General features: G+C 42.1%; 1 protein-coding gene across 1 annotated transcript in view; it reads right to left on the reverse strand.

Moving 5' to 3' along the window:
* spata5 (spermatogenesis associated 5) overlaps positions 1–27,939 on the reverse strand; it is a 120,336-nt gene that overhangs the window by 87,911 nt on the left and 4,486 nt on the right. The window contains exons 9-13 of the mRNA XM_054791891.1: positions 25,781–25,882; positions 25,501–25,654; positions 9,083–9,237; positions 2,896–3,105; positions 129–182 (exon numbers count right to left, since the gene is read on the reverse strand). Of these exons, the coding sequence (XP_054647866.1) occupies positions 129–182; positions 2,896–3,105; positions 9,083–9,237; positions 25,501–25,654; positions 25,781–25,882 (675 nt within the window). The remainder of the gene's footprint in view (positions 1–128; positions 183–2,895; positions 3,106–9,082; positions 9,238–25,500; positions 25,655–25,780; positions 25,883–27,939) is intronic.

Raw genomic sequence — 27,939 nt, forward strand, 5'->3', positions numbered from 1 at the left:
GGGGAATAAAGTCAAAATATTTTGAGAAGAACATTTATAAGAAGAAAGTTGGTACCGGATCAGAAAGCCTATAAAAAAAGGGACTGGGACTTCCCTAATAGATACAATATATAGAAATAAGGACTTACTTCTCTGACGGCTCTTTCCGACTCACCAACGTACTTGCTCAGTAATTCTGGACCCTGCAAAGGTGAAACAGTAATCAGCTAAATGGTCTTTTCACAGAATACAGGGTTTCCCATACATTCATTTGTGTATTTATTCATTTCAAACGGGACAATGCATGTTCATTGACATGAGCACCTTAAAGTTCAACGTGTAAATATGCCGGATTTAGCCACAAAGTTCCGGTGTTTCAGCCGCACCCACAAAATTTAGAGGAAAAAACTGGTTTGTACATATATAAGTGTATATATTATACCAGTGTATAAACCGCACGTGTCCACGTCATAAAATGGCACATTGTGGCGCGCACGAGTCCGTGAGGACCAGGTCTTTATTTGACAGGAGCCAATCATGAGCTATGAAAAAGCTCACAACGAGCTACAAACAACATCAAACTCATCACACAGCAACTTAACACTCAAAAGCTACACTTATAAATACACAAACAGGCACCAATATGAGTTTAAAGTTTAAAAAACATTTAAAATTTTCCCATAATGCATTTCGTTTCAGAAAACCATTTCATTGGAGGACAAGCAGCATAGAAAATGGTGGATGGCGTTGCAATGCTGCCTCTGCCCACCAGAGGGAACCAGGGGATCCTAAGCCCAGAGCCCAGAGGGTGGCTGATGTCATCACAGCTTCCTAGCGACCGTGTTGCTAAGACGCAATGCCTTATGGGATAACTTGTTTGTTTCATTGCAAACTCATATTGGTATATGTTTGTATAATTGTCAGGTACACCTTTGGAGTGTTAAGTTGTTGTGTGATGAATTTAGTATTGTTAGTAAAGTGTTTTTAGTAAGATGACACCGTGAGTCACACTGTTATATTGCTATACTGTTAATGACCTGTGATTTCCAATGGGTTGACAAGCTTGTTGTGAGTGCACTGACAGCTAGTGATTGACTCCTGCCAAAGAAAGCGCTACCGTTTCCTACTGACTCGCGAGCGGCACAGTACTTCAACGATTAGCAGTAGTTCTGAAGTAAAGGCGATGTCACGAGATTAGAATTTAACCATAAATTAGCCGCACCGCTACATAAACCGCAGAGTTTAAGAAAAAAAGTAGCGGCTTATACGCCGGAATTTACGGCCATTTTCATCTGCAGTCCAATGACAGGTTGATGTAAAAGCATGACAGCATAACATATAAGCACATAAGACACAAAAAAAACAGCAATTAAAAAATACTTTTGCAAAATATGGTACTGAAAACAGTCATAGATTGAGCACAGAGACAAACGTTCATTAAACGTTGATAAAACACTGAATGGAGTTATGTGTGCATATTTGATTACCCAGTAGCCAGCGACAGCTGCCCAAAACTGCTTTTTCTTAAAAGGGACGTCACAGTCTCCTTTGCTCTGGGCTCGAGTGCCCATGTTATTTTTCAGATGGATGTATTCTTGCAGACGCGGATTTCTTGTGGCGGCCCGCCACGATTCAATTTGGACCACCACAGAAATATTAGGCGGTACTAAGATTTGGCGCCATCTGCTCACCCACACACCGTATACAACATTTCCCGGTCTAAAATACATCATGACGAGGAAAAACACAGATGTAAGCCCTAGTAAAATCCTAATTAAAAGCATAAATAGGCATGTCTTTCAGGTTTTCATCACAATGTTCTTTCCTTTAAGGCCACGGGACTTCTCGGTTGTCATTTCTGGGCTATGATGACATTTTATGAGCGTTAAAACCTCAAGCTTTAGCCATAATTGAGTCCTTCGGGACATTTCTTGAGGTGAATCGCTGTTAGTCTTATTAAATTGAACTCCGCTAAAAGCTTGTCGTTTTCTCTTCTCGGTACGAGACGTCCTCTTCTTGTTTGTTATTCATCTTTCTGCCATCATTTCATTTCATTCCGATGGAGACCAAACCCCCACCCCAGCTCTTAAAGCCTCTTGGACTTTTCCACCTCTTGCTTGCAGATAAACCTCCACTTAGCCCCCATGGGGTTGGGGGGGGACTTCCTCCCTGTGAAGTCCACCTTTCAACACCTCTGAGCTGAAGGAGAGGAGAGGACACTTAAGTCGCAGCCTCCTTGTCTACGGCAGTAAGTGTGCAGGCTGACTCACTCATCCCTGCTGCTGACACCGACAGCGTGTGTGTGTGTGTGTGTGTGTGTGTGTGTGTGTGTGCGCGCGTGTGTGGGCGTGTGAATACACACGTATGCAGCGAGTACCTATGAGTGTGTTTTCTAAGGGAGGAAACAATAATTGATGAGCTTTTCACCAATAAGACCTTTTCCCTCAATAAATAACAGCAATAGAAATAGTCTGTTCCAGGGTCAAACTGTCCCCATTATGGGTCATAAAATAGTATTGCTGTTCTTTCCCTCCTTTTCTAATATTAACAAAATCCCGAATAAGCAAGAACGATGTCAGTCAGTCAAGCTGTAGCATTAGCATTAGCATTAGCATTTCCGCTCCTTTGAGAAATCATCCACAATGTGGCCCATCAGTCTCTGTCACGCCTGAATGCATCGAGGCTGCCGTGGCGGGGGGGGGGGGGGGTTGCCTGAAAGTGGCGGGGGGTGATGAATGAGAATGGACAAACTCGGGGTTAAAGGTCAAACAAGGAAGCTCTTGGCAGAGGAAGTGGGGCACTGAGACTTCCCTCAGGGTCATCAGGGCAGCTGATGACGGACATGTCAGGCAGCGTAGGAGTGCGATAGCAACCCTTCATCCATGCATTGATGACATAAAAAAGTCATAAACGTACTTTGACAGCCAGGAAGTTGAGTCCGCTTTCGTTGGCCAGAGCCTTGGCGATCATGGTCTTGGAGCAGCCCGGCGGTCCGTACAGCAGGACCCCCTTGGGTGGCTGGATGCCCATGCGGGTGAAGGCCTCGGGGTGCCTCAGGGGCCACTCCACCGCCTGCTTCAGTTTCAGCTTCACTTCCTCCATCCCGCCCACGTCTGCCCAGCGCACCTGCACACGGGTGAAGCGGGCATTTGTTTGGATTGGGAAACTATGCATGGCATCAGTGGCACAAAACAAGCTCATGACCTTTGTGAAAGGGGGTGCATTCTCTGCAAATGCGCAAAGAATGCGCATCGCTGTATTGAGTCAGCCCGAGGCGGAAAAGTGGGGAGGGAGGTGGCTTAGACGTGTAATTTCACACAGACGTCGTTGATTGCCAGCACACAGTAATGTAATGGTACAGCTGCTGCCTTTCTAATGAATTATGTTTATTTGTTATTTTGCACTAAAAATAATTTATTGAACAATTTGTTTCTTGTGTATCATTCAGTCATGATTTGGAGTGCCTCAGAAAGTAGGAATGAAAACGTGCAAAACATGGCGGATGAGTGCGATGAGAACCCTGTTTATGTTTCGTTTTGAGACCCTTTCACTCGTCATGTCCACTAGACAAAACCCAACAATTGCATTTAAAAAGTATCAATAGAAATTATATTAATAATAAAATACTGTACTATATTTAGTAAATGATTATTATTGTTATTACTTTATTATTGTTGTAGATACCACAATATTGGTTATAGTAATAATATAGTAAATATTTCACATTTCACACGACATGTCCACTAGTTTGTAATTGTTATTTTTATTATTGTTATATATATATATATATATATATTATATAATAATATAATAAAAATGTAGAATAAACTACAAATTATTACATTTAAATTATGTTTATAATATTATATCATATATATATTGCATAATATATTGTATATATTTTGTATATTTATTATACATATTATAGATATAAAAATACAAAATATAAAACTATCATTTAAAAAAAATGTGTCAAACCTGACTTGAAACAGCTTTTAAAATACAAAATTCAGGTTAGAGAAAAACACTAAACCTAAAGGCACATCAGAAATGTTTCAAAGTAAAAGAATTAGAAAAGCAGGCTTGCAGACATAACATGAATAAAACACACACACACACACAACAGACCACACAAAAAAGATAACTGCATGCTGAGGTCAGCAAAGTTCTCATAAAACATCAGATCAGGGAATGACAGAAAAAGAAAAACATGAAAGAACGTTAAGTTGTTCCACATTGATCCAGGCGTTTGGAATATGAAAAGAATATTTGGAAGGACACGAGGAACTGCAAATTCCGCTTGAATTATGAGAGCGTGTCAGAGATGAGGGAGTCGGCCAACATCTTCTTCCACAACGCTCCATCACAACAAATCTCTACATTCACCATCTTGAAGCCACTAAATTGCTTTTGAGAAACAGGTCCTTAAAAAAAAACCTTGAACATGGCACGGTGGTGTGCTCTGTATTCACCTGCCAAAACCACTTTTCCACTCATGGAAAAAAAAACATTAGAAAAATGCTCCTGGCAAAACTGCTTTTTAATATTTTCCACCTGTTGGACAGATGGAAAATACAGGAACTTTATCTGTTTCCAATGTCATTAAAAAAACAAGAACATAAAAGACATAAATGAGCAGACATAAAATATTTTGTTTACGCAGAACGTAAAGACAAGTTTGCCCCCACAAAGACCGTAATTCCACATCCTATCGTGTACGTTAATACACAGCGCAGCTAACAAGTGAGGGGAGATGTTTGACTTTTATCACGTTTGATGCTCATAAAGGCATGAAGGACACGTTATACAAAAACATATGAATAGATCATGCTGTTTCATGGCTGAATATGGCCTATTATTAGTCCAAAACATGCATATGTAAGTACATTTTATGTACTTTTTGCCTAAGGAAGCATTTTCAAGCATAGAAGTGGCTAAATGAAGTAAAATATAAGTACAAGGCATCCAGAAGACGCATTTAAAGACGCTGTAATATGTAGTATTCTACACTGGTCACTAAGTGACGGTAATGTTACAATGATAATGTTACAATAGCCACCCTAGGAGGTATTGTACAGAATAGGAAGTAAAAAAAGAACAACAAGGACCTCTTCCAATGTTAACATGTGAGATTATTATTCCACAAACAACTCTTTTTTAATTTTTCCCATTATGCATTGTGTCTGAGGAAGGCATTCATTGAGGCGCTGCAATGACGTCAACCTCCCTCTGGGCTGTGGGCTCCTCTGGCGCCCCCTGATGGACAGAGGCAGCGAGCATGATGGGAAAACTTAAAAACTGTGTTTTTGTAATTTTAAACTCATATTGGTAAAGGTTTGTATTTTTCCTAGTTATACCTTTTGAGTGTTGAGTTGCTGTGTGATGAGTTTAGCGGTCGTTGTAAGATGACACCGTGAGTCAGACTTAGTTCTATTGCGTTATATTGAGTAATGACCTACAGTTTCCAACGGATTGACAAGCTCGTTGTGAGTTTTTTCATAGCGAATTACCAGCTCCTGTCAAACAAAGAGCTGCCTGGTCCTCACGGTATGTATATTTCCTGTATGCATGCATTTATTACATCATCTAATACGCTAATAATCCAGGTGGGTCCACCTATTGAGACGCAGTTCATCAATCAGTCAGGACAGGACACCCTTTAGGCTGCATATACGAGATAAATGTATCATCACATCCTCTCACTGCTGCTTTTACGTCTATTTGTCTTCGTTCGGGGTCACTACTTTTCTTTGCGGCCTCTCTCTTCCTCCCTGCAACACCTCCTCCTCCTCTTCCCCCCCCCCCGGCCATAAATTGTTCGGTATTTACAGTATGTGGCCAGACGCCAGCTTTCCATTAGGTGCTGGGTTCCCCGGAGACGGCGCCGGTGGCCTGGGATGTGTTACCTCTGCTCGGAGGGAGGAGAGGGGACGGGGTGTGGATATGAGAAAAGGAAGGGGGGGAATTCAAAGCAGAAATTATAAGGAGCAAAGTGATGACTTGAGAGTAAGAATGGGAGGCTGCGCGGGGGAGATAAAAGATAAAAGGTGGAATAAATCAGTCTGCACATGAAGTTAGTGTTTGCCTGTCATGTGATAATAATCCACAAGCTACAGTATCTGATATTAAACCAAACGAGGGGAGACCACCTCTGACCCGCCCTTAGCTAGCTAGACGAGCCCACCCTGTGTACACGCCCATTATGTGGTAAAAAACAAAAAAGTAGGCTTCGCAACACATCTTAAAATATAGAGCTGCCAACTTCCTGTCAGTCAGTGACAAACGTGGGAGCTGTAAGTTTGATCGTCTAGTTTTTCTTCAGCAAATACCTCACATGTTGTTACAGTGTGAGTGCAATGTTAGCACTTTGGCATCACATGGCTATGCTAGCGTCGCTAACCCCCGCTCATGAATGTTATGTTGTTGCATGTGACATATGACAAGTGAAGTGGATCCCTGCACATTTGCGACCCCACGGGATTTTGATCAAAGCTTTGACTTTTTTTAAATTTGTGGGAAACCCCGCCCCCTTTTCTGCTGCTACCCTCCATAACGAGGCTGTTTATGTCGCAGAAAAATCACATTTACACGCTGACTCGCGCAACAACAAACGACAAGTTCATCAAACCAAACGCCTACCTCTCTCACGGTGCAACCAAACACAACAATGCGAGTCTTCGAATAAGAAGTACATGCAAAACAATATTATGTTATGCTAATTTACAGCCTGCAAGGCATCCAGAGTAAGCCCACATGCACACTTCTCTAACAGGAAGTTACCCAGCATGCCCTGCGGGTTATACATTAGTATAAAATCCTGTGTAAGCGGTATAGCTAAAACACTAAGAAAGTGAACATATAATCAATAAGAAGACAAAATGAACCTATTTGACAAATTTGTGTACAGTAGCGCCTGGACGCAGCAGGTGAGATCAGAGTGCCAAAAATAGACATTCTTATGGTCGTCTCAAATAGTCTTATTTTTTTGACGTTCGCGGGTGGCTAGGAACAAAATCCTGGGGATTTACTGTGTATGTAAAGTGGATAAAGTACACAACAGCACTTCTTGGAGGGACACACACTGTCGCAGATAAACGCAGCTCATTAGCATTAAAGCTACACACACACACACACACACACACACACACACACGCACACACACAGTAGGGCTTACGAAAGCACTTTTATCCATCCATCCATCCATCCATCTTCCTCCAATTATCCGCAGTCAGGTCGCACTTTGAAACTGTTGCAATTCCAGCACCAAAGCTACGATTGTGGGAGCTCTGAGACTGCCACCTGCTGGCGCAGAGTGGTCCCTCCTGTCACGCAGGTGCAGAACGCCGCATGGTCTCCTTCAATGCCAAGTTGGCGTGTTTGCTTTGTTGCTCAGCAAAATGCAAATCACTAAACGGGAAGCACTCTAAAATGCTCCTCTTTGCATCGCATTTTTGCTCTGCAGATTTCGGCGGTCAGATTAATTGCGAGGTGCTCACGCGAGGGACTCAGAAGGCGATGCTTTGACTCACACCTCGCTCTGCTGATTGTTGTTTGGCCTTGCTCTTTCTTTCTTTTTTTAATTTTTGTTTCCCAGACCCACTTATTATGTTTTACTGTTGTTCTTTCTGAACTTTTACAAGCGGCCTCTCAGGATTTAGGGCTTTGAAGGGCTTGGAAGGCACAGGCGAGCGAGAAATAGATTTAAAAGTAATGGGTATTAAAAGTCAGACAGTAGAAAAGTCAGGATATGAAGAAGAGGTGGTAAGTTTAAATGTATTTACGTGCAAAGTGAGAGGTGTCATTTGCACAAAGTCTCTGCATTGGTGATTGGAGAGCTTTTTCATCCTGCCCCGCTGGAAGTTTCTTATATAAAAGGGATTAGAAACAAATGTTTGCACTCATGTGGATATAATCAAGTCCGGGGCTCTGTGGCTAGCCTTTCATTCAGCTCAGCTGCCAAAAGGGGGGTAAGAAAAGAAAAAAAACTCTCGTTTTCCAGTTCCAGGAAGCCGCCGCAAGCACTGAACATCTCTGGAAGTGCATGCAGAGCGTGGCGGCAGCGGCGGTGAGCAGATAAGACGCATGTATCAACCCTCTGCAACCACATCTGCTTTTAATTACAAGAGGAGGATGATGTTAAGCTTCTTCCTGTCCGTTATGTCCTACATGCAAAACATCCTGGGTCTCTCGCCACCGCCCTCCCCCTCTCGCCCGTTCCGTCGTCATTCATTTGGAGTTATTTCCACTTTTTTCCTCACTTCCAAAAGACAACTTAAGAGCAACAAGGGAGGCCCGGCCACTCTCAACACACTTTTAACTCATCCTGTGCTGTCAAGTCTTCTTCCATTAACAAAATAAGGCTGCAAGATGATGCAATAAATCAACTAGAGGACAAATCCATCTCTTTATAACAGGGGGGAGGGGGGTTCAGCGACGGCCACATGGTGAAAAATGGAAGGATGCAACTTTGCCACCGTGATATTTTGTAAAGATATGCTAAGAAGTTATATATTTTTCAAGAAAAAACTTCATCTGAATGAATGAGTTACTATTTTAACGCTATGCTACTAAAATGACTTTATTTTTCCTCATAATATTTTGAGTTTATTCTTGTAAAATTGCAACTTTTGTCTCGTTAGATCGCGACTTTTTTCGCGTAATATTTTTACTTTAATTCTCATAAAATTACATGACGTGCGTGTGCGTGTACTTTTTAATGGATGTTGTGGCCGACAAAAAGTGAGTAAAAAAAAAACGATAAAAAGCATGACAAATATGATTTTTCTTCTGTCTCTTCTTTTTGTGTTTTTATAATGTCACAAGCAAGACCGAGTCACCTGATGGGGGGACCCTGCTGCTCGTTGAGAAGAGCAATACATGCTTTCATGTTAGAATCTCCAAAAGTCACTTTTGTCTCCCTGTTGGGCCAAAATGCATCTTATTAAGCAGATATATTGAGTGAAATTGTCTCAAAACACAACAAAAGTAGCTTATATTCATTTGACTGAAATGCTTTGCAGTTGGCCGTGAGAGGAGATCGACTACACGAGCACGGTGACGTCATCGTTGAAAGTACTGTATGTCAACAGGGTGGTAGCTCTACCTTGGGCACATCGATAGCGACCTCCCTCATGGCACTGGGCTTCACCAGCGTCATGGCCCACCGGAGGTCGGCCAGAGTGACGGTCACCTTCCCCATCAGCTGCTGGTCCGTCGGCTGGTTGGACGATCCGATTGCGCGCCTCAGTGCGTGCAAACCTGTTGAAAAGAATGTTGGACAAAATTAGGTAGGTGCAATGGCAAAGCTTAACATCCAAGTAAAATCAGGGCAGTGTCCCATCTATTTGTGGCGCTGGTGTGTGAGGGGCTGACGTAATTGTCAAATTGACATAATTAACTATGTTTAAAACTACAAATTAACTTTCTCCTCTCGCTTATGTCTTTTTTTTTTTTTTTTACTTCACAAACAAGATGGAGCTGCCTGTGAGTGCTTTTGGGGTTGGGGAGGGCACACAGCAGCACCCGCTGCTCGTCCAGAAGAGCGATATGTGCGTTCATGTCAGAATCACCAAATGAAGAGTATCTAGAAGGGTCTGATTACTTGCCATTTACAGCGACATACATTCATTAATTGGTGACGGCCCACCACAATTCAATTTGTACCGCCACAGAAAAATTTGGTGCTATTATCTGCTCGCCCACGCTCCCACGCTTTTTATTTAGCACACTCTGTTCACCCTTGGTCCAGGGTGTACCCCGCCTCTCACCCAAAGTCAGCCGGGATGGATGGAAAAGACGGATGGAAGGAGCGAGCTAGCTTGCTACTTACTAGCCACCCACGTTTGTTTACACGCTAGAGAAACTGTTTGATGACATCATCTTTTGTGCGTCGGCAAATACAGGAACCCACTGGCGTATATAAAGCATTATATTTAATATCGGCTTTCATTATAGGGAAACATCCCATTACAGATATTACATTTTTACATTCAAGAGATTCAAGATTCAAGATTCAAGAGAGTTTTATTGTCATGTGCATGGTAAAACAGCAGTTCTACTATGCAATGAAAATCTTATTCTGTTCATTCGCCCAAGAATAGAAAGAAAACACAAGAAAGAATAAGAACATAAGAAACATAAACATATATACCAATAAATTAAGCAACAACAACAGAAGAGACATTCATACAAATAAATAAATAAATAAAGTGCTATGAGTGTGTGCATGTGTTGCGTGCGGCGTGTGTGACTGCTTCGTTGAGAAGCCTGATGGCCTGTGGGTAAAAGCAGTTTTATGCCAATATCAGGCCGATAATATCTGTTGGCTGATATTATCGGACATCCCTACTACATATATATATATATATATATATATATATATATATATATATATATATATGTTTTTTTTAATTATTTATTTATTCATTTATTTTATTTTTTTAAAAACGCTGTCTGCTTGACTGTCCTTGCTACCTTTTTAATTCTTTTTTTTTTTTTTTTTTTTTTTAGATTTGACACTGTTAGCCCTTGCTACCTTTTTATTGTTTTTTTCAGATTTGACGCTATCTGTTAGCCCTTGCTACCTTTTTAAAATTTTTTTCAGATTTGACACTATCTGTTAGCCCTTGCTACCTTTTTAATTGTTTATTTTTTAGATTTGACACTATCTGTTAGCCCTTGCTACCTTTTTAATTGTTTATTTTTTAGATTTGACGCTATCTGTTCACCCTTGCTCACAAATACAGATTTCTTCGTTTGATTTAGCGGTATATCTATTTAAAATGTGTACAATGTGACACGCCGAAAAATACACAGCACAACACGTAACAGATAAGATAGATGCTATGCGGGTAAGTACCCCTAATACGCTAATTATGCAAATGAACTGATGATGTCATTAGCTTGCCTTCGCCACAACACACACATGAACTCCAGAGCTGTGGGAAATTTGGCAACATCGATCCCCCCTGCTACGCCTTCTTATTCTCTGGCATACCAGGTTCGTTATAATGTGTTCATGAGCGAGAAGAGTGAGCAGGTAGCGCCAAATCTAAAAGAAAACCCTGCAAGGGAGCGGTGTAGGAGTAAAAGTTTTTTACCCAAACAAGCAAGGCCAGGATGTTGTGACTTGAGGGTTTATCTGACTTTTAATCCAGTTTGAAGTCAAAGCATCGGGGCTTGTGCGCGATGCGACCATACACGCCAGGCAAACCAAATGAACGCTAATTCCCCTTTCGACGGGGCGGGGGAGCACAGGGTTTGAATAACCTTGGCTTGGAGAGGCGTCAGCATGAAAACCAGGAGAACATCATGTGTCACTATCAAACCTGCGCTTTTGTTTGCCTCACAAAAGAAGTCACAGGAAAGTACTTACAGGAGAAAAATAGCGAGTACAGACGCATCAAGGAGGAAGTCAGGAAGAAAGCACATATTTATTCGCAGGAAGAGAGTGTTTATTAGCACAAAGGGGGGAAAAAAAGCTTAACGCGCGTGCTCCTCCTTTATCGTGGCATAAAAGCCGGGAGAAGTTATTTCAAACATCCAGCGTGGACAAAAGGAATGTTGTGTTCTTTTCACGCTGCTTGCTTTGAGGCTGAAAGTCTTGGTCGGACGCTTATTTACTGCCCGGCCCAAAGCCGTATATCAGTCAGGATATTCTGTGCTGGCTGTAAACCTGATGTGCCAGACGGCTGTGCCGTTGAAAAGAGCCAATTTTACACAGAAACACTTTGCAGGCACAAATATTCTATCAATCACGTCCATTTGGGGTCAACGCGATCCACAAGTAGAAAGGCAAAGTACATAAATGAGCAAGTTTGCTGTAAAAAACAACATTTGAGCGGATTAAAGGGCTGAAATGAAGGTAAACGTTCAACCACTTTGCTTAACTTAAGTAATATGCACTCAAATCTGAGATGACTTCTTAACATAAGCAAAAAGAATTTTTGGAAAATCATATTTTCTTGTCCCGTTGGTGGATCATCAACCACTAGACTAGGAGGCCGCACATCGTCAAACAAATATTTCTAGGCAGCGCGAGACAAGCTGCTTGATTAAGCATCGCCTCTGCCTTGTTTCCAACAAATTAATGCTCATACGCTAGCCCCCCCCTCATGGAATAACTGTGCAGCAGAACGCAGATAAACATGTTAAAAGAGCTATTTTCATCTGTAGCGGGTTGTGCGTTTTGGTTAAAACACTTGAAGCTTCCTGTTATTCCCTGATCGGAGGCGTAGCCCCTGTGATATAATGACACGGCTCCCCAGGACAATGGAGAATGAAACCGGTGTCAGAGTCAGTTCGCAGTCAACACGGTTCCACCCCGGCCTCAAGCTTAATCCAGCACCAACGCCAAAGTTCACTACAGTGGAAATGGGGTCGGAGACATTCTGATTGTTCATTTTGTGCAAGGAGGCCGCCAGAGCAGCAGTTGCATGAAGCGAATGACACGTCTTTATTACGTACATGAATGCAGTCGCAGGTCAGTTATGACTTTTGGATTATTTTGAGTCTTTGGGCGTAAAGTGGGCCGCAAAGGTTGGTCTGGTCGCAGAACAAAAAAAATGTTGGCGACTTGTGAGCGTGTCCCAAACTGTGCAGATTTAACCCCTGAAGGCAGGGGGTCGGTTTTCCAACGTAAACGGCGCATGCGGGCAATGATTAGTAGTCACGAAGCCATCCCGCAACCACGTTTCCAACCCCAGCGTTGGTAAGCGTATATTACAAACAAGCGTGAGTGTTTACAGTCATCTCCTCTTCAGCGCACGGATGGGGGGTGGGGGTTCTGGCTGAGCGTGGCAAATGTTGAGGTACCATGGAAGTGGAGCCAGGAGGGGGTTTACCATGAAACAGACTGCATCCTGTTTAGATGTTCCAGGACGAGGAGAGGGACACAATGAATGCATGTCAAGGCAGGGTCACTGTGCTCCCCACTTTACACCTGCCATCAGTCTGACCCCCCCCCCCCCCCACACACACACACACACACACACACACACACACACACGTCATCCTATAACCACCCGATGCAAACTCCTCAACTGCAGCACGGCTTCAGGGGTCGGCGCTGCTTAGCTTGCACAAAAACATCTGGCCCGAGTGGAAGGGAGCTGGCAAGGCAGGATGTGGAAGGAAGTTGGGGTGAGCGCTGAGATGTGGAGCATCGGCCGCAACACCATGTGCACTAACCCCAAAGCATCAGCTGCCTGCCCCCGTGACGAGGGCGGCCTCCGCCCCTCCAGTGCGGGCAGGATGCTGGGATGGGTAATAAAACCCAAGAACTTTCCACAAACTCTTTTCATCTCCTTGAACTTGGGTGTCCATCTCACCTGAAGGGAACACGGTTGCCGTCTGATGTCAATCATAAAAATGACATCCATGGCGTCCCTTTTGACTTATGGACAATTAGTTGCTAAGACAACAACGTTTTGCTGGATGGCGGCCATATTTTGCTATCAACCGGTCTCAATTTTGACACACACGTGCCTGTCCGTCCCCTGAAGGTGTGCACCAAATTTCAAAGTCATAAACAAGATGGAGGGAAGAGGGAAGGGCTGCAGCGGGACCCGCTGCTCGTTGAGAAGAGCGATACGTGCTTTCATGTTAGAGTTTCAGCTCGAAAGCCCACAGTGTTTACTTTTGTGTTTCATTGATAATATTTTTGCGACAAGACTGAAGATTTTGGTCCTTGAACGCACCACTATGAAGGTTAATTAGTTTCTTTCTTACCAAAGCAGTTTATCTAAATGAATGTTTTGTTTTGTGATCTGTTTTTTTTCCATCAAATTATGCTGAAAATGTAATTGGAAAAAAAATCTAAAGCAGAATGCTTGTTTATTCAGTTGATTCAATTCAAAAAAGTCCAAAAAATTAAGTTTATAAAAATTCAACTTCTGAAAATTCAGTTTATAAAAAATTCAGTCCATTAAAAAAAATTTTTAAAAAAAATCGATTCATAAGAATAAAGTTTCTAAAAATTCAGTGTAAAATAAATTCAGTTTATAAAAAAAAATCAGTCTGTGAAGAATTCCATCAATAAAAATTTGGCTGGTAAAAATTCAGCTAATTCATTTTTTTTTTATTTCAGTTGAAAAAATTGAGTTCATAAAAAAAAATAAGTCCATCAATAATATTCAGCTCATAAAAAAATCAGTTAATTAAAATTCACTTAATAACTATTGTAAAAATAAAAAATGTGGATATTAAAAAGAGTCAGTCCATCAAAATTCAGCGTAAAATAAAAATCAGTTTATAAAAATTCAGTGGGAAAAAAAAAATCAGTGCAAATAAATTTGAAGTTTCAAAACACTCAGATGCACTTCCTGTTTTTGTAAGATCCGTATCACATGACAGGATCAACTGCGTCAGTCTTAATTTCCCGCAAGTGTGTCGGCGAGTTTCAAAACATCGCTTTTTTTTTGTACTGAATTTTTAGAAAACAAATTTTTGTTTCACTGAATAGGTGCGTATGAGGCGTGTTAACCAGCAGAGTTGCATATAAAGTCCCGTTATAATGGGCTTGTACCACAAAAACATTTCATAAGGGTCACAAAGTGGACATCCAAGGTTGCCCTCTGACAGCAGCCATAAAATCAATAGCATGCATGATCCCTGCTACCTTTCCCCCAATCAGCGTGCGGTGAAATCCACACTCTGCCAGCGCTGATGACGAGGCTCACCCTTACGAGAAAGGGAAATGAGCTTCACGAGCCACAGAGCTCCAACCTGGAGGCCTGAAGGGCAGCGGAAACTCAATTCAACAATGCAACTTTTAACATTTCTGCTTCAGGGATTCGCCCTCTCTCGCTCTCGCTCTTTAGTCTGTCCGGACTTTTCTTGGCTGACTCGCAGCACACACTTGGTTTGGTTATGAAAACATCCGATGGGAAGGAAGACAGGAGGAGGGGTGGGGGTGGCGTGGTGGGGTGGGGGACATAACACAGTTTAATTTGAACCTTATGTGCGCTCCATTTTTTTGTTCCACAGTGTTCCACATTTGCAGGAGATCTGGTGGAAATAGAAAGGTGAAGATACTGGAAGTGCATGCCGTGCAAAAGATCATTCGCATGGTCTGACTGTGAAAGAACGTACGCTGAAAAATCCCGAAGCTGAAACATTTGTGGTGCATCACAGCAAAGCGAAGTACAAGAAAATCTCAACTAAAAGGCAAAGACCAGTGAGAAGATGGCAAATGACTTTGGCTTTGTGCTCGCTGGGTTCTGTGTTCTTTGCAAACAACTCATCAAAGACATTAACGCTGACTCGGCAGATTGCTCCTTACCGCCATTACAACATTGGTTCTGTTGCCGTTGCGCTGCGCAATATACACTGGTGCCTCGGTTTACGTTTTCTAATTAGTTCCAAAGGGTGAAATGAAAACCAAAATGTACAAAAACCACTTAGGAAGTCAAATAAATCCAATAAATCCGTTGTAGGCACCCTAAAATATGAACAAAAAACATATTTCTTAGAGAATAATGATAGTTTCAGGCACTCAATTTTGTCAAATGATACAGTCTGGGGCAAACTGATGAGTTTGCTAAATGCAATATCGCATGACAACTGAAACGGTGTACAACGGCCGTTTTAGATGAGTTTGACGGATTTTCAAGGCACACAGAATATTGTGTTCTAAGGCTATATAATGCAAACATGCAATCTACCAGAAGAAAGATTAGACTCTCGTCGTTCATCAGAAAAAAAAAGTTTTTAGTAATCAGCAGTAGAACATAGGTAAGTTTCGGGAAAATATCAGTTCCCAACTAAAACAGGGAGACAACCGTCTTTTTGTGAAAAGATACATTTCAAGCATAACTTTCACTTTGACACAAATATTTTTTGCTTTTGGGACAGATCAAATATCTAAACAACTATACCATAACATAAACAAGACAAAAAATGGTTGTTTTACATCAAAATAACAATTTATCTGCAAATATAACACCATGAACTATTTACAGTTTTCACATTTAGAACTAAACTGTGCATGTGCACGTGTGTGCATGCGTTAAAAGTTTCCCTACAATGCGTAACCTTCTGCACGCTACACTCCTCCATGCTCTTCCACTCCCTCCTTGCTGTCGAGTGTGTTTTTACATGCAAAAGATCCATGCTGAGCTCTTATCAAATGCACTTCTGCCACCTTGTGGCCGTTTTTATGGCTTAAAACTGCAGTGACATTGACTTCTATTAGTGTGTAGTTGTGTCATCACCTCTTTTTGCCTCTCGCGCAAAAAAAACATAAAAGACGTATAAATATGTCTTTGGGAGCAAGCGTTTGGGGGTTAAAAAAATAAATAAATAAATACGTCTTTGGTATGTAAATGACCATGTGGTCAAAAATAACAACATTTTCCTTTCCACTTTCTCATGCACTCCAAATCATTACTAAAGGAAAAAAAGTTGTTGCATATGATGAGGGGGTGTCCAAAGTGCGGCCCGGAGGTCATTTGCGGCCCGCAGCTGTTTTTTAATTGTCTCACGGCACATTCTAAAAATATAATGTAACAAGAAAATGTTAAAAAACACAACAGCAAAAATGGAAAAAATTGCAGTAATTTTGCAGGAGTAAAGTTAAAAATTAAGAGAAAAAAGTGGACACCTAAAGAGAAAAAAGTGGTAATTTTACGACAATAACGTTGTCATATGTGGGGAAAAAAAACATCATTTTAGTGGCAAAAGTTGAAATATTAAAGAAAGGAGGATTTTTTTTTTAATCGTAACAAACAACAAATAAAGATGGAATTTTTGGAAAATGTGGTTGCAGAAAATGTTATAATGCAATAAAGTCAAAATATTCCTTGAAAAAAGTCGCAATGTTACGAGAATAAAGTCGGAATATTATGAGGAAAAATAACGTCATTTTAGTAGCAGAGAGTTGAAATACTAAAGAATTTGTTTTTCTTTAAAGTTATGAGAACCAAACAAAACAATACAGTCCAAATATTATGAGAATAAAGGTGCAATTTTTGTAAAAGAAAATGTATTTATTTATTTAAGTTTTAGAAGGAAGTTGAAATATTAGGAAAATGTAAAAAAAAAAAAAAATGTGAAAAAACAGGAAAGAGTGATGTTGATAGTAATAACATGCTTTTTCACGTACGTATATTCCAAAGCTGAGATAAAATATATAGAATTTGTTAGCATATCTACATGTGTTGCTTTGCATGCATCCTTTCATTTTTCACTATGCAGCCCTCGCTGGAAAAAGTTTGGACACCCCTGGTTTAGGTAAATAAACGCTATAATCAGAGCATTTCCAGTGAAATACAGTAGCAATCAAAAGTTTAGGGACACAATTGTCTCAAAACTTTTGACTGAGTTTTTGCTACAGCTCTTTTACTGGACCTCATTCGGTCACGTACAACATGCAGAGTGTGTGTGAGCATGTGGAGGTACGAAAAGACAAAGAAAAAGAAGACGACGTGAAAAAGCCGTCAGTCCATCTGCAAAGAGTCTGTGGACAGCTCTCCAGCGACGCTGTCCGCGCATGAAAATACTTTTTGCATTACACCATTACACAACCACAGGAACGTTTTCATTACTCGCCGGGGCTTCCGGAACACTCTCTGCACCTGTATTTACAATAGCCAACATCTGTTCCCGGAGCTGAAACACCGCAATAATATGTGCTCTTAAACACACACACACACATTATATGTACACAAGGATGACAAGGACGGGCACGTGTACCACACACACACACACACACACACACACAGCTGTCAGTGAGCACAAGCTAAGTGGCGGGGTTAAGGAGTACAAGCAGCACATTTCCGGATTTTATAAACACAGCCTCAAATAAACTTAACATGCTGATCTGGCTGATATTTATGCAGCCTGAAATTCCACAAGTGTCTTTAAAAGGACACACGAGGTAGGAGAAGCGCTTTATAAGGCCAGGCGGCGGCCGTAAACGTCCGGGTGTCCTTTTCCCCACTGTTTGGCCCCGCCGGCCCTCCGGCGCACGATTTATGCCACACACACCAAAACTCCTTCCTGCACACTTTCCTACCCTCACGACACCATGTTATAGTATTTTGAAACATTTTATATACGTGTACTGGAAGTGTGTTAGCCTTGATGCTAGAATTTGTCTGTCGCTTTAATGCTAAGGAGCCGTGTGTGTCTCCACGTAGCGCTATTGCGTACTTTAGCCACTTTTTACACATGCACATGCACACTCATGTACCGCAACTCCAACATTACACATCCTGTAAGGAGTGGCACAGAAGGACACAAATGTTAGCGACACCAGCATAGGTGTGTGATGCTAAAGTGTTAACATCAAGCATCACGCTAGGTTATCACATTCGTTGGAGGAAAACTCAACGATGGAACTTACAGCTCCCACGTCTGGAACTGACTGACGGATAGCTAGTGCTTTATTTTAAGATGTGTAGCAAAGCCTGATTTGCATGATTGTATACATTATTGTTAAATAAGCCTTTCAGGTTTCACAAGTTCCACGTCTTTAGTACTGTAAGCTTCGAGGAGACAAAATTTTGCAGCTTGTCAAAAAACACAAGTGTACACTTTTGAATTCAAAGAACATTTTGGGAAATATACGCCTTCAAAGGTCTATCGTGGCTTCATAACCTTGTCACAAATCAAGTTAGCAACACGATCATAACTACGTGATGCTAAAGCGCTAATATTACACTCGTATTTGAATGGCAACATCATGCTAGGTTGGCATATTCGGTGAAGAAAAACGTAACCATCAAACTTAGAGCTCTTAGAGCTCTGTAGCTGACTGACAGATAGTTAGCGCATTCTTTTAGGATGTGTAGCAAAGTCTGCTTTTTGACAAAGTGGTGGGCGTTTACACGGGGCAGGCTCATCCAGCTGGGGGAGGGTCCGAGGCGGCATCACATCCATGAGGTTTTTCCTTCATGAACGTCGAAAGCAAGTGTCTTGTCTCAAAAGTAAAGCAAACGAGTGAGAGAGCTGAAAGATGTACATCACGTGTTATTGTTGGGACACGGTCAAAAAGCACATTCGAGGCCTTTCAAATGTGGTTTTAGTTTACAGTGGGATAGTTACTCGGTGAAGCAGATGGGTTGACTTCTTTGTGCCGTCAAGTTACAAGCCGAAGCTTTCAGCGGAGTTGTGTGTTTATTATTGCTCATAATCAATTTTACTGGCCTCCTTTTTTTTGTTCTGGTGGGCTTTCCCGTGTTTAGAGAGGCTTGTAAACAGTGGGGCCCGGATGCGGCAGCAACCAAACAAGCATGCACATGCACACAAGCACGCGCACACACACACACACACACACACACGCACACTTTGCAGTGTTTGGACTGCGGAAGTGAGTCATCTGCTTGCAAGACGCCCTGAGAGTCTACGAGGCTCCAGCAGACCACATGACAGCTTCCAATAGTGAAACAGTGTTTTTGTGCGCTGGGAACAAGGGTTACTATGCGAGGGTGATGACATGAGGGAATGAGGGAATGAGGGAATGAGCCTCAAGGGGAAAACTTTACAGGGATCACAGGTAAAGTCTTTGAGGTTACAGTGCAGACTAAGTGATGATTCGGCTCAATCAGCCGACACTCTTTTTTAAAAATAAGCCAACTGTGATCAGTAAGCACAGATCAGCTCTTCCACAGCGTATCATGCAGTGTCTTGACTAAAGAAGCCCGTTTCACTGTTATGGGTGACATATCGCTAGCATTTTATCTACTCCTTCCTGCCGCGATGTCAAATTGCCGTCCCCCCTCTACGCTAGTGAATGATGCATGGCAGCAATCAGCATATCATGCCGTGTCTTGACTACAGATGTTTATTTCCCTGTTATGTGTGATATATAGCAAGCATTTTAGTTACTCCTTTCTGCTGGAAAAATGTCTTTATTGCCCCCTCTCCCCAAGTGAATGGTGCATTGCCAGAAGCAGCATATCATGCAGTGTCTTGACTAAATGTGCTTGTTTTCCTGTGATGTGTGACATATAGCAACCATTTGATCGACTCCTTATTATAGGTTATTAAATGTTATAAAGTCATTTCTAAAGCTTTGGGACTCCAGCGAACCACAGTGAGAGCCATTATCCACAAATGATGAAAACATGGAACAGTGGTGAACCTTCCCAGGAGTGGCCGGCCAACCAAAATAACCCCAACAGCGCAGCGACAACTCATCCAAGAGGTCCCAAAAGACCCCACAACAACATCCAAAGAATGCAGGCCTCACTTGCCTCAGTTAAGGTCAGAGTTCATGACTCCACCATAAGAAAGACACTGGGCAAAAACGGCCGGCTTGGCAGAGTTCCAAGACCAAAACCACTCATGAACAAAAAGAACATTAAGGCTCGTCTCAATTTTGCCAGAAAACATCTTGATGATCCCCAAGAAGGTGGAAGGTGTGTGTCCCATTACATTTGGCGTAAAAGTAACGCAGCATTTCAGAAAAAGATCATACCAGCAGTAAAATATGGTGGTGGTAGTGTGATGGTCTGGGGCTGTTTTGCAGCTTCAGGACCTGGAAGACTTGCTGTAATGAATGGAAGCATGAATTCTGCTGAAGGAGAATGTCCGGCCATCTGTTGGTGACCTCAAGATGAAACCAACTTGGGTTCTCCAGCAGGACAATGATCTAAAACACACCAGCAAGTCCACCTCTGATTGGCTCAAGACTTTGGAGTGGCCTAGTCCAAGTCCTGACCTGAATCCTATTGAGATGCTGTGGCATGACCTTAAAAAGGTGCTTCATGCTGGAAATGACAACATGAATGACAACAATTCTGCAAAGATGAGTGGGACAAAGTTCCTCCCCAGCGCTGTAAGAGACTCATTGCAAGTTATCACAAACGCTTGATTGCAGTTGTTGCTGCTAAGGGGGGCCCAACCACTTATTAGCTTTAGGGGGCAATCACTTTTTCACACAGGGCCATGTAGCTTTGGATTTTTTTTTCTCCCTTAATAATAAAAAGTTTCATTTAAAAACTGCATTTTGTGTTCAGTTGTGCTGTTATTGACTAATATTTGCATTTGTTTGATGATCTGAAACATTTAAGTGTGACAAACATGCAAAAAAATAAGAACTCAGGAAGGAGGCAAACACTTTCTCACACTACTGTATATCCGACAAAGCTGAGCGGCAGTTTTTTCTTGAAATACAGTATATAGCTTGTTAGCATATCTACATGTGTTGCTTTACTAAATATCAAAGTGGCAAAGTTGCATCCTTTCATTTTTCACTATGTGGCCCTCGCTGGAAAAAGTTTGGACACCCCTGGTGTAAGAAGATCTGTGTTTGAACGCAACATATCGTATTTTCACGACCATAAAGCGCACCGTATTAAAAGGCGCAGTTTCAGTTCCAGGTGCTATTTTTGTATTTAAGACATACACAAGGCGCACCGTATTATAGGGCGCAGGTATACACGGTATCGTGTCGCTCAGAAGTCAGTGAGGAAGCGACAACGCTTGCTTTCTTTACATAAATTAAGAGCAGAACTCTCATTCAGTTTATCAAACCAACTTGAAATCAGGATGGTCATCACTCAACACAACAGTCTCAGTCATGGTGCACAACTAAAAACATCACACAGCAACGCAAAAACAGACAACACACTACCGCTACTTTTGCAGAACAATAACTAACAACTATGTAGCTCAAACATTTAACTTTGAGAGCATTTGCACCAAAACACTACCACAAAGCACGCTGGGGAATAGGAAGTGCTCCCAGCGACGCTACAATATGCTAGCATGCATGCTATTGTATGTTTTTAAAAAGCCAGCGAGAGCAAAACTGAGTTCGGTTCTACTATACTATTGAAGTATTTAACAATGTACTCACGTTATTTTTGATAAATCCTCATCCACAAATCCATCAAAGTCCTCTGAACAGCGGGGCAAGTTCTCCATCAAACACCTGTCGTCATTGTCAGTCAGTCTCGTTGCCGTGCGGCGCTTCAGAAATGATGCTGGCTTTTGTGAAAGCTCGAACAGTGCATCAGACATGTTTGCCCAAGCATTCATAATCCATTAGTGAAGCTGTGTTCGCTAGCTGTCATTTTTCGCTCCCACGCCGCTCGCAACTTAACTTTAAATGCCGTGTTTACATCCATTCACAAATAGTGGCGAAACTCGCACGGCGCTGCCTCCCAGTGTTTGTGAAGCTGTGTTCGCTAGCTGTCATCTATCGCTCCCACGCCGCTCGCAACTTCAATTTAAACGCCGTGTTTACACCGATGTCCAGCGGTTGGAGTTCCTTCGTCAAGCCTCCTGGAATGATGTTAAGCTCCAAGTTAATTTGCTGCGCTTGTGACGCGTGTGAAAAAAACATCCGGTCTCTTTCCGTACACGTCACTCGCCATTTTCTCGTCGTTCTTCCAGCCCCTTTGATTGGTCCGGGTGGAAACGTTTCTTCCTCTTAAAAACCACCACAGGTAGCAGTTTCTGTCCATTACCATGGCAACCAAGCACAACAGTAAAAGCCGACTTCTTGTGCCACGTCGTCCATGTTGGTGATGTAGTTGGGTAGTACTTGTCTGCAATGTTTCTACTGCAGTAGGAGCGGAAGATGGCCAGCTTTCCTTGTAATCCGCTGGATGTTTCTGCGCCACGGTAGTCCTTGCCCGGATGGATAGATGGCGCCATTTTATTAAATATACTTATATAACTACTGGGGCGTGCGTTTAGCGTCCTCAGTCACGTCCACCTTTCCTTTCCTCTATATAAGCAGCGTGTCGGCAGGCTCCCAGTCAGTCGAGCGGCGCGCTCATAAAAGTCACACAGCAACACTTACAGATTTTGGAACTCGGTACGCACATACGGCGCTCCGCATTATAAGGCGCCACGCCTATTTTGGACAAAATGTAAGACTTTTAAGTGCACCTTATGTGAAAATACGGTAGCTACAATATAATGTTTGTCCACTAGAGGGAGACCTTCAAGATTCCAACAAGTGAGTAGACAGTGCAGATAAACGCTAAGCCCACAAAAAAAAAAAATAACTGCAAAACAGAGAAATATCGTCCAGCCAGATTAGCGTGTTTAGTTTCGCAGGAAATGAAGCTATTTATTGGCAAAGGGGTGTCGATCCATCTGTTGTCAAGACGCCGCTTCTGCTGGACAAACAAAAACTTCCCGTGATGACATCAAGCTTTCTTGCGCAAACACGGACAAACTCTCCTTCACCTTCCTCGTGCATCTTTGAGCAGGTGTTGTGTTCAGGCAGGAAGTCAGCACCCAAGTATCTGCGGCGTATGCGTGTGCAGCTGTGTGAGCTTCATCTGGCTTTGTGCGTGCCAAGCGTGTCAGTGCGTTCGTCCCTCATTGTTACCTGGACAGCACCAGGAAACAACTGCACTTCCTACGTCATGTTTGTTCCCTACCATGAATGCAAAGGAGGAAAAAACACAACTGAAAAAAAAATATAACGTATGTTTGTGTGAGTTTATTTCAATACTTGATGGCCTTATGCGATGTTTGAGTAACCTTTTGGCCGAAACAAGGCGGGGGGGTGAAAAAGTGAGTTAGATGACATTTAAGAGCGGGAGCAGCATGTCAAATCGAGACTGTAAAAACATTGAAATGACAGCCGTGGCCGCGTTGACTGAAAGTGTGCGAGGTCCAGTTTCACAAGTGCTGTGACCGCAAATTTCACGCTCGCTGACATTTTAGTCTTGTACATGGGAAAAACTCCCAGATTTTTTTTTTTTGCATCCTCGCTCAGCGACTGACTTTTCATGAGTTTTTTCATTGTCGTGCACAGTGGAAACTTCTAAATTGAACACAGTCTCCTCATCTACAGGATTTGTTTATGGTGACAGAATCCATTAATTTCTGAACCAATATCCTGTCGCCACTGGGTGGCGCTGAGACAAGTGCAGGAAGTGACCTGTGTGTAGCTTCAAGGTGTCGTCTTCATTATATGTACCAATTATGATGAAGATCTGACCTTCTGGAACTGAGTTATTAATGTTGACACTTTAGTGGCGAATTTTCTGATTGGTCATCAAAGTCTGCTGCCATGCCCCGCCCACATCTTATGGAGCAGCCTAAAATCCTTCACAATATAACATTGCCCGTCTGTCAAATATCTGTGATTTTAATTTGTGCTCATTTGGTCAAAGCGCCTAGGACTAGTTTGTTAAAATACAACTCCTGGTTTTCGCCCAAAACTGCAGCCGGAAAACAAAATGACCTGTTTGTTTTTGAGCACGAGTTCCTAAGACTTTTTGCGCATCCTGTCATGATTGAACAACAAATTCCGCGACATTCTGAGAAACTGGTGGCAGGGGATCAGTTTAAGGGGGGTTTTTGGGGGTCCGTGTTGAAGACCCCTGAAATATAAAATGTTTCGACAAACCTGGCGCAATTACATGTTAAGGCCCTCATAAATGCAAGGGGGGGGGACCTCCTCCCGATAAGCCTGTCTCTCCCTCCCTTGCAACGCCCCTTCCTGTGTGAAAGGTGTTCACTTCATTTTTGTTTTCAATCTTATTATCACTGTACAGTCAAACCTAGCTTTTCAACAAAAATTTTCAGCTAAATTTTACGTAATTCTTCTCTATTAAATAGATTTTTGGGGGAATATTTTTGGGTGTCTGGAATGGATTAATTGGATTCATGGGACATTATTTCCTATGGAAGAAATTGCCTTCAAATTCAAATTTTGTACATTTAATTTTTTGCCCAGCCTTTTGGAACAAATGAATAGCGAAAACCGAGGCACCGCAGTACTTTACATGTCCTTCATGTGTTCTGCGATCAATGTGAGTGACTCAGGTGCTCATTTAGGTGAAACTGTATTCAATATTTACCGTTTTACGACGCACGTGAGACTGAATCGGGTCCTTTTCCGTGATTCTTTCTTGTGGCGTTCTCCCAGCAAAGTCACGTCTGCGCGCCTCCACGAGCACGGCAAAGCTCTTTTCGCCACACTTTCCGACTCCCACCTCAGCTGGAAATGCAATACGGTGCTCGGACCACCCAGGGAGTGCTTGACAGCACACACGCACGGGGAAATAAAGGGGGTGTGCGCACATCCAATCACACACATAGAAAGTGTGTGTGTGTGTGTGTGTGTGTGATTTGCAAGAGGTGGATGGGTTTGTGAGTGAAGAGGAGGAAGAGGAGGAGGAAGGGGAGGAGGTGGTTTCAGTGGTTTCTGTCTTTGGGATTTGAATACCACAGAAACCCCCGACTTCCTTTTAGGTTAATAAAACACGACAATTGACTGCAGGAATTTAACACAGCGCTCGTTTTGGAAGCAGTAAGTCAGCGGCCATTGCGGTCGGACGCAGAGGAGGAGGCGGGCTTCGAGATGTGGCTCACCGGCCACAACATTAGGCACACCTGCTCATTCACTCCAAGGGGATAGTCAAGACTCGGGTTTGATTGACAGTTCTTAGAGTGGGTGGAGCTTACTATTATTTTGACCCTCTCATGTCGCTACATGGTCAAAAAAACGCATCATTATTAGCTTTGTAAAAGGCAGAAGTTTCCTAATAAAGCAGCTAAAACCCAGCATGGATCGTGCTTTTTGCGTTATTTGAATCAATTTCTTACCCGCCTCCTTGCAAACAGCCGCCAGGTCCGCTCCGACGTAGCCGTGGGCGGCGTCAGCGAGGCGCGTCAGCTCCTCTGCGGTGGCGCCGCACGGAACCGAAGCCAGCTGCTTCCGCAAAATGTCGGCGCGTTCGGCAGGGCCGGGAACTCCCACCTATTAGGAGACGTGACCCGTGATTAGATGAGCATATTTTGGGCGGGGTCCTAGAAGTGAGCCTTGGGGAACTCCAAACAAAACATTGCATTTCTAGCTGGGGACAATGTAAGGAAACGAACACACCTCCAGCTCCTTGTCAAAGCGGCCCGGTCGCCTCAAGGCGGGGTCGATGGCGTGGGGCCGGTTTGTGGCCCCCAGGACCAGAAGCCGTCCTGAGTGACCCTCCTGCACAGACGATATGGACAATGTTCAGCATCAGATTATCTTCTCGTTGTTGCAGCTATTTTAAGGAGCCATTCAATAAACATGAAGGCAATGAAGGCGGGATCTGAACGGCAACGACAGTCAACCGTGCTCGTGAAAGAATTGTTTAACAAATTGATAAATTCATAGTGTCAATACAAATATTTCGAATTATATTATTTCACATTTCCACACAAGTCATTAAATATGTTTTTTTTAATAATGAAAATTGCAATATTTTATTTATTTCATATTAATTCATTGCAATTTTAATTCTTTAAAAAAATAAAAAAGGAATCCCTCACCACTAACCCTTCCAATTTTGCATTTTTCTTTGTTTTAACTTATTAAAATTGCAATGAAGTGATATGCAATAAGCCGCACTGCGGCCGAGTGGTTAGCATGTTGGCCACACAGTCAGGGGATGGGGAAGATTAGGGTTCCAATCTCCGTTGGGTATTTTCTGTGTAGAGTTTGCATGTGGTCCCCGTGCGTGCGTGCGTGAGTTTTTTTCAGTTTCCTCCCACATTCCAAAAACATGCATGTTAGGTTAATTGGCGACTCTAAATTGTCCATAGGTATGAATGTGAGTGTGAATGGTTGTTTGTCTGTATGTGCCCTGCCATTGGCTGGCCACCAGTCCAGGGTGTACCCCGCCTGTCTCCTGAAGTCAGCGATAAATAAATATTTTGCATATTTTTTAAAATAATTAAATTGAACTTCATTTCATTTACTTCATATTAATTGATTGTAATTTTAATTGTTTGCAAGGGATTATGGCATATAATATAATAAAACATTTATTTAATTGATTTTATATTATGTTACAATAATTCTTTGCCACTTTGCGCTTCAAATTTCGCTTTTTTATAATTAAAATTGCAATTATTTAATTTATTTCACAATGCAGTAAAGTAATCCCTCGCCAGTTTGTGCTTCAAGTGTTGCGTCTTCTCTCTACCACGGTTTCTCAAAAATATAGTCATTCATTAATAATAATAATAATAATAATAATAATAAATAAATAATCATGGTGTTTCATGGTTGGAAAAAAAAGATTGTATGCATTTATGGCCTAAATTAAGCATTTTCAAGCATAAAAGTGGATAAATGAAGTAAAATACAAATAACAGGCATTCAGAAGATGCATTCAAGATGATATGCAGTATTCTACACTGGTCACTAGGTGTCAGTAATGTTACACTGATGAGACAATAGCCACAGCAGGAAGTACTGTACACAAAAAAACAAGGAACTCTCCCAATGCTAACATGTGCGAGCCTATATTATGTCTTATTTTTTCTTATTATGTCTGCTATATTGGGTACCAGGAGTGTAAAGGTGACTGTGGGGCTGTTATTTGATGTCTCGAGGGCTCTAACACTGTTAAAAGGCATATTTAGAAGGTGATAAACAGGTTTTCTATGCCTTAACTGAAAACATTTTAATTTAACAATAAGAAAGCCTACTTGGCGGAAATTCACTTGTCACGGTCGGGTCTGGAGCCAATTAACTGCCATAAATGGGGATTACTGCATTCTTAAATTATTACTTTCTGCACAAAAATAAGCCATTTAATTTGTGTGACGGTATCGAGTCTCGGCTGAGTCTGCACTTTCCTACTTGTTTTATGGATCCAGTCAATGCGGATACAGTATGAATAAGAACGTGTGCCGCTGGAATATATCAATAGTGTAGTGAATATACAGTATATTATATATACTGTGTGCGATAAATTGCCCATGAAAATCCACTTTTCAGCACCCCAGAAAAACAGAATTGCAACCAACTGATGATTTTTGTGATTCATGAGCCAGAGAAGTTTGACATTTTAAAAGCCTGATTAAAAAAAGAAAAAGTCAGTGTGTTTCTTGGAATGGTCTAAAGACAAGCAGGAATGCTGCGGAGGAGGACAGCAGACTAATCCAGGATGATAACCTTGGCTCCTCGTACAGGAAATGAGTACTAATGACTACCAGTACTACTACAAAAACAACATGTCTTTGCTGATGTCGTTTTTGTCAGGTCATGGTGACCTC

Source organism: Dunckerocampus dactyliophorus, chromosome 11 (assembly GCF_027744805.1).
Source record: "Dunckerocampus dactyliophorus isolate RoL2022-P2 chromosome 11, RoL_Ddac_1.1, whole genome shotgun sequence".
In the NCBI taxonomy this organism is placed as follows: domain Eukaryota; kingdom Metazoa; phylum Chordata; class Actinopteri; order Syngnathiformes; family Syngnathidae; genus Dunckerocampus; species Dunckerocampus dactyliophorus.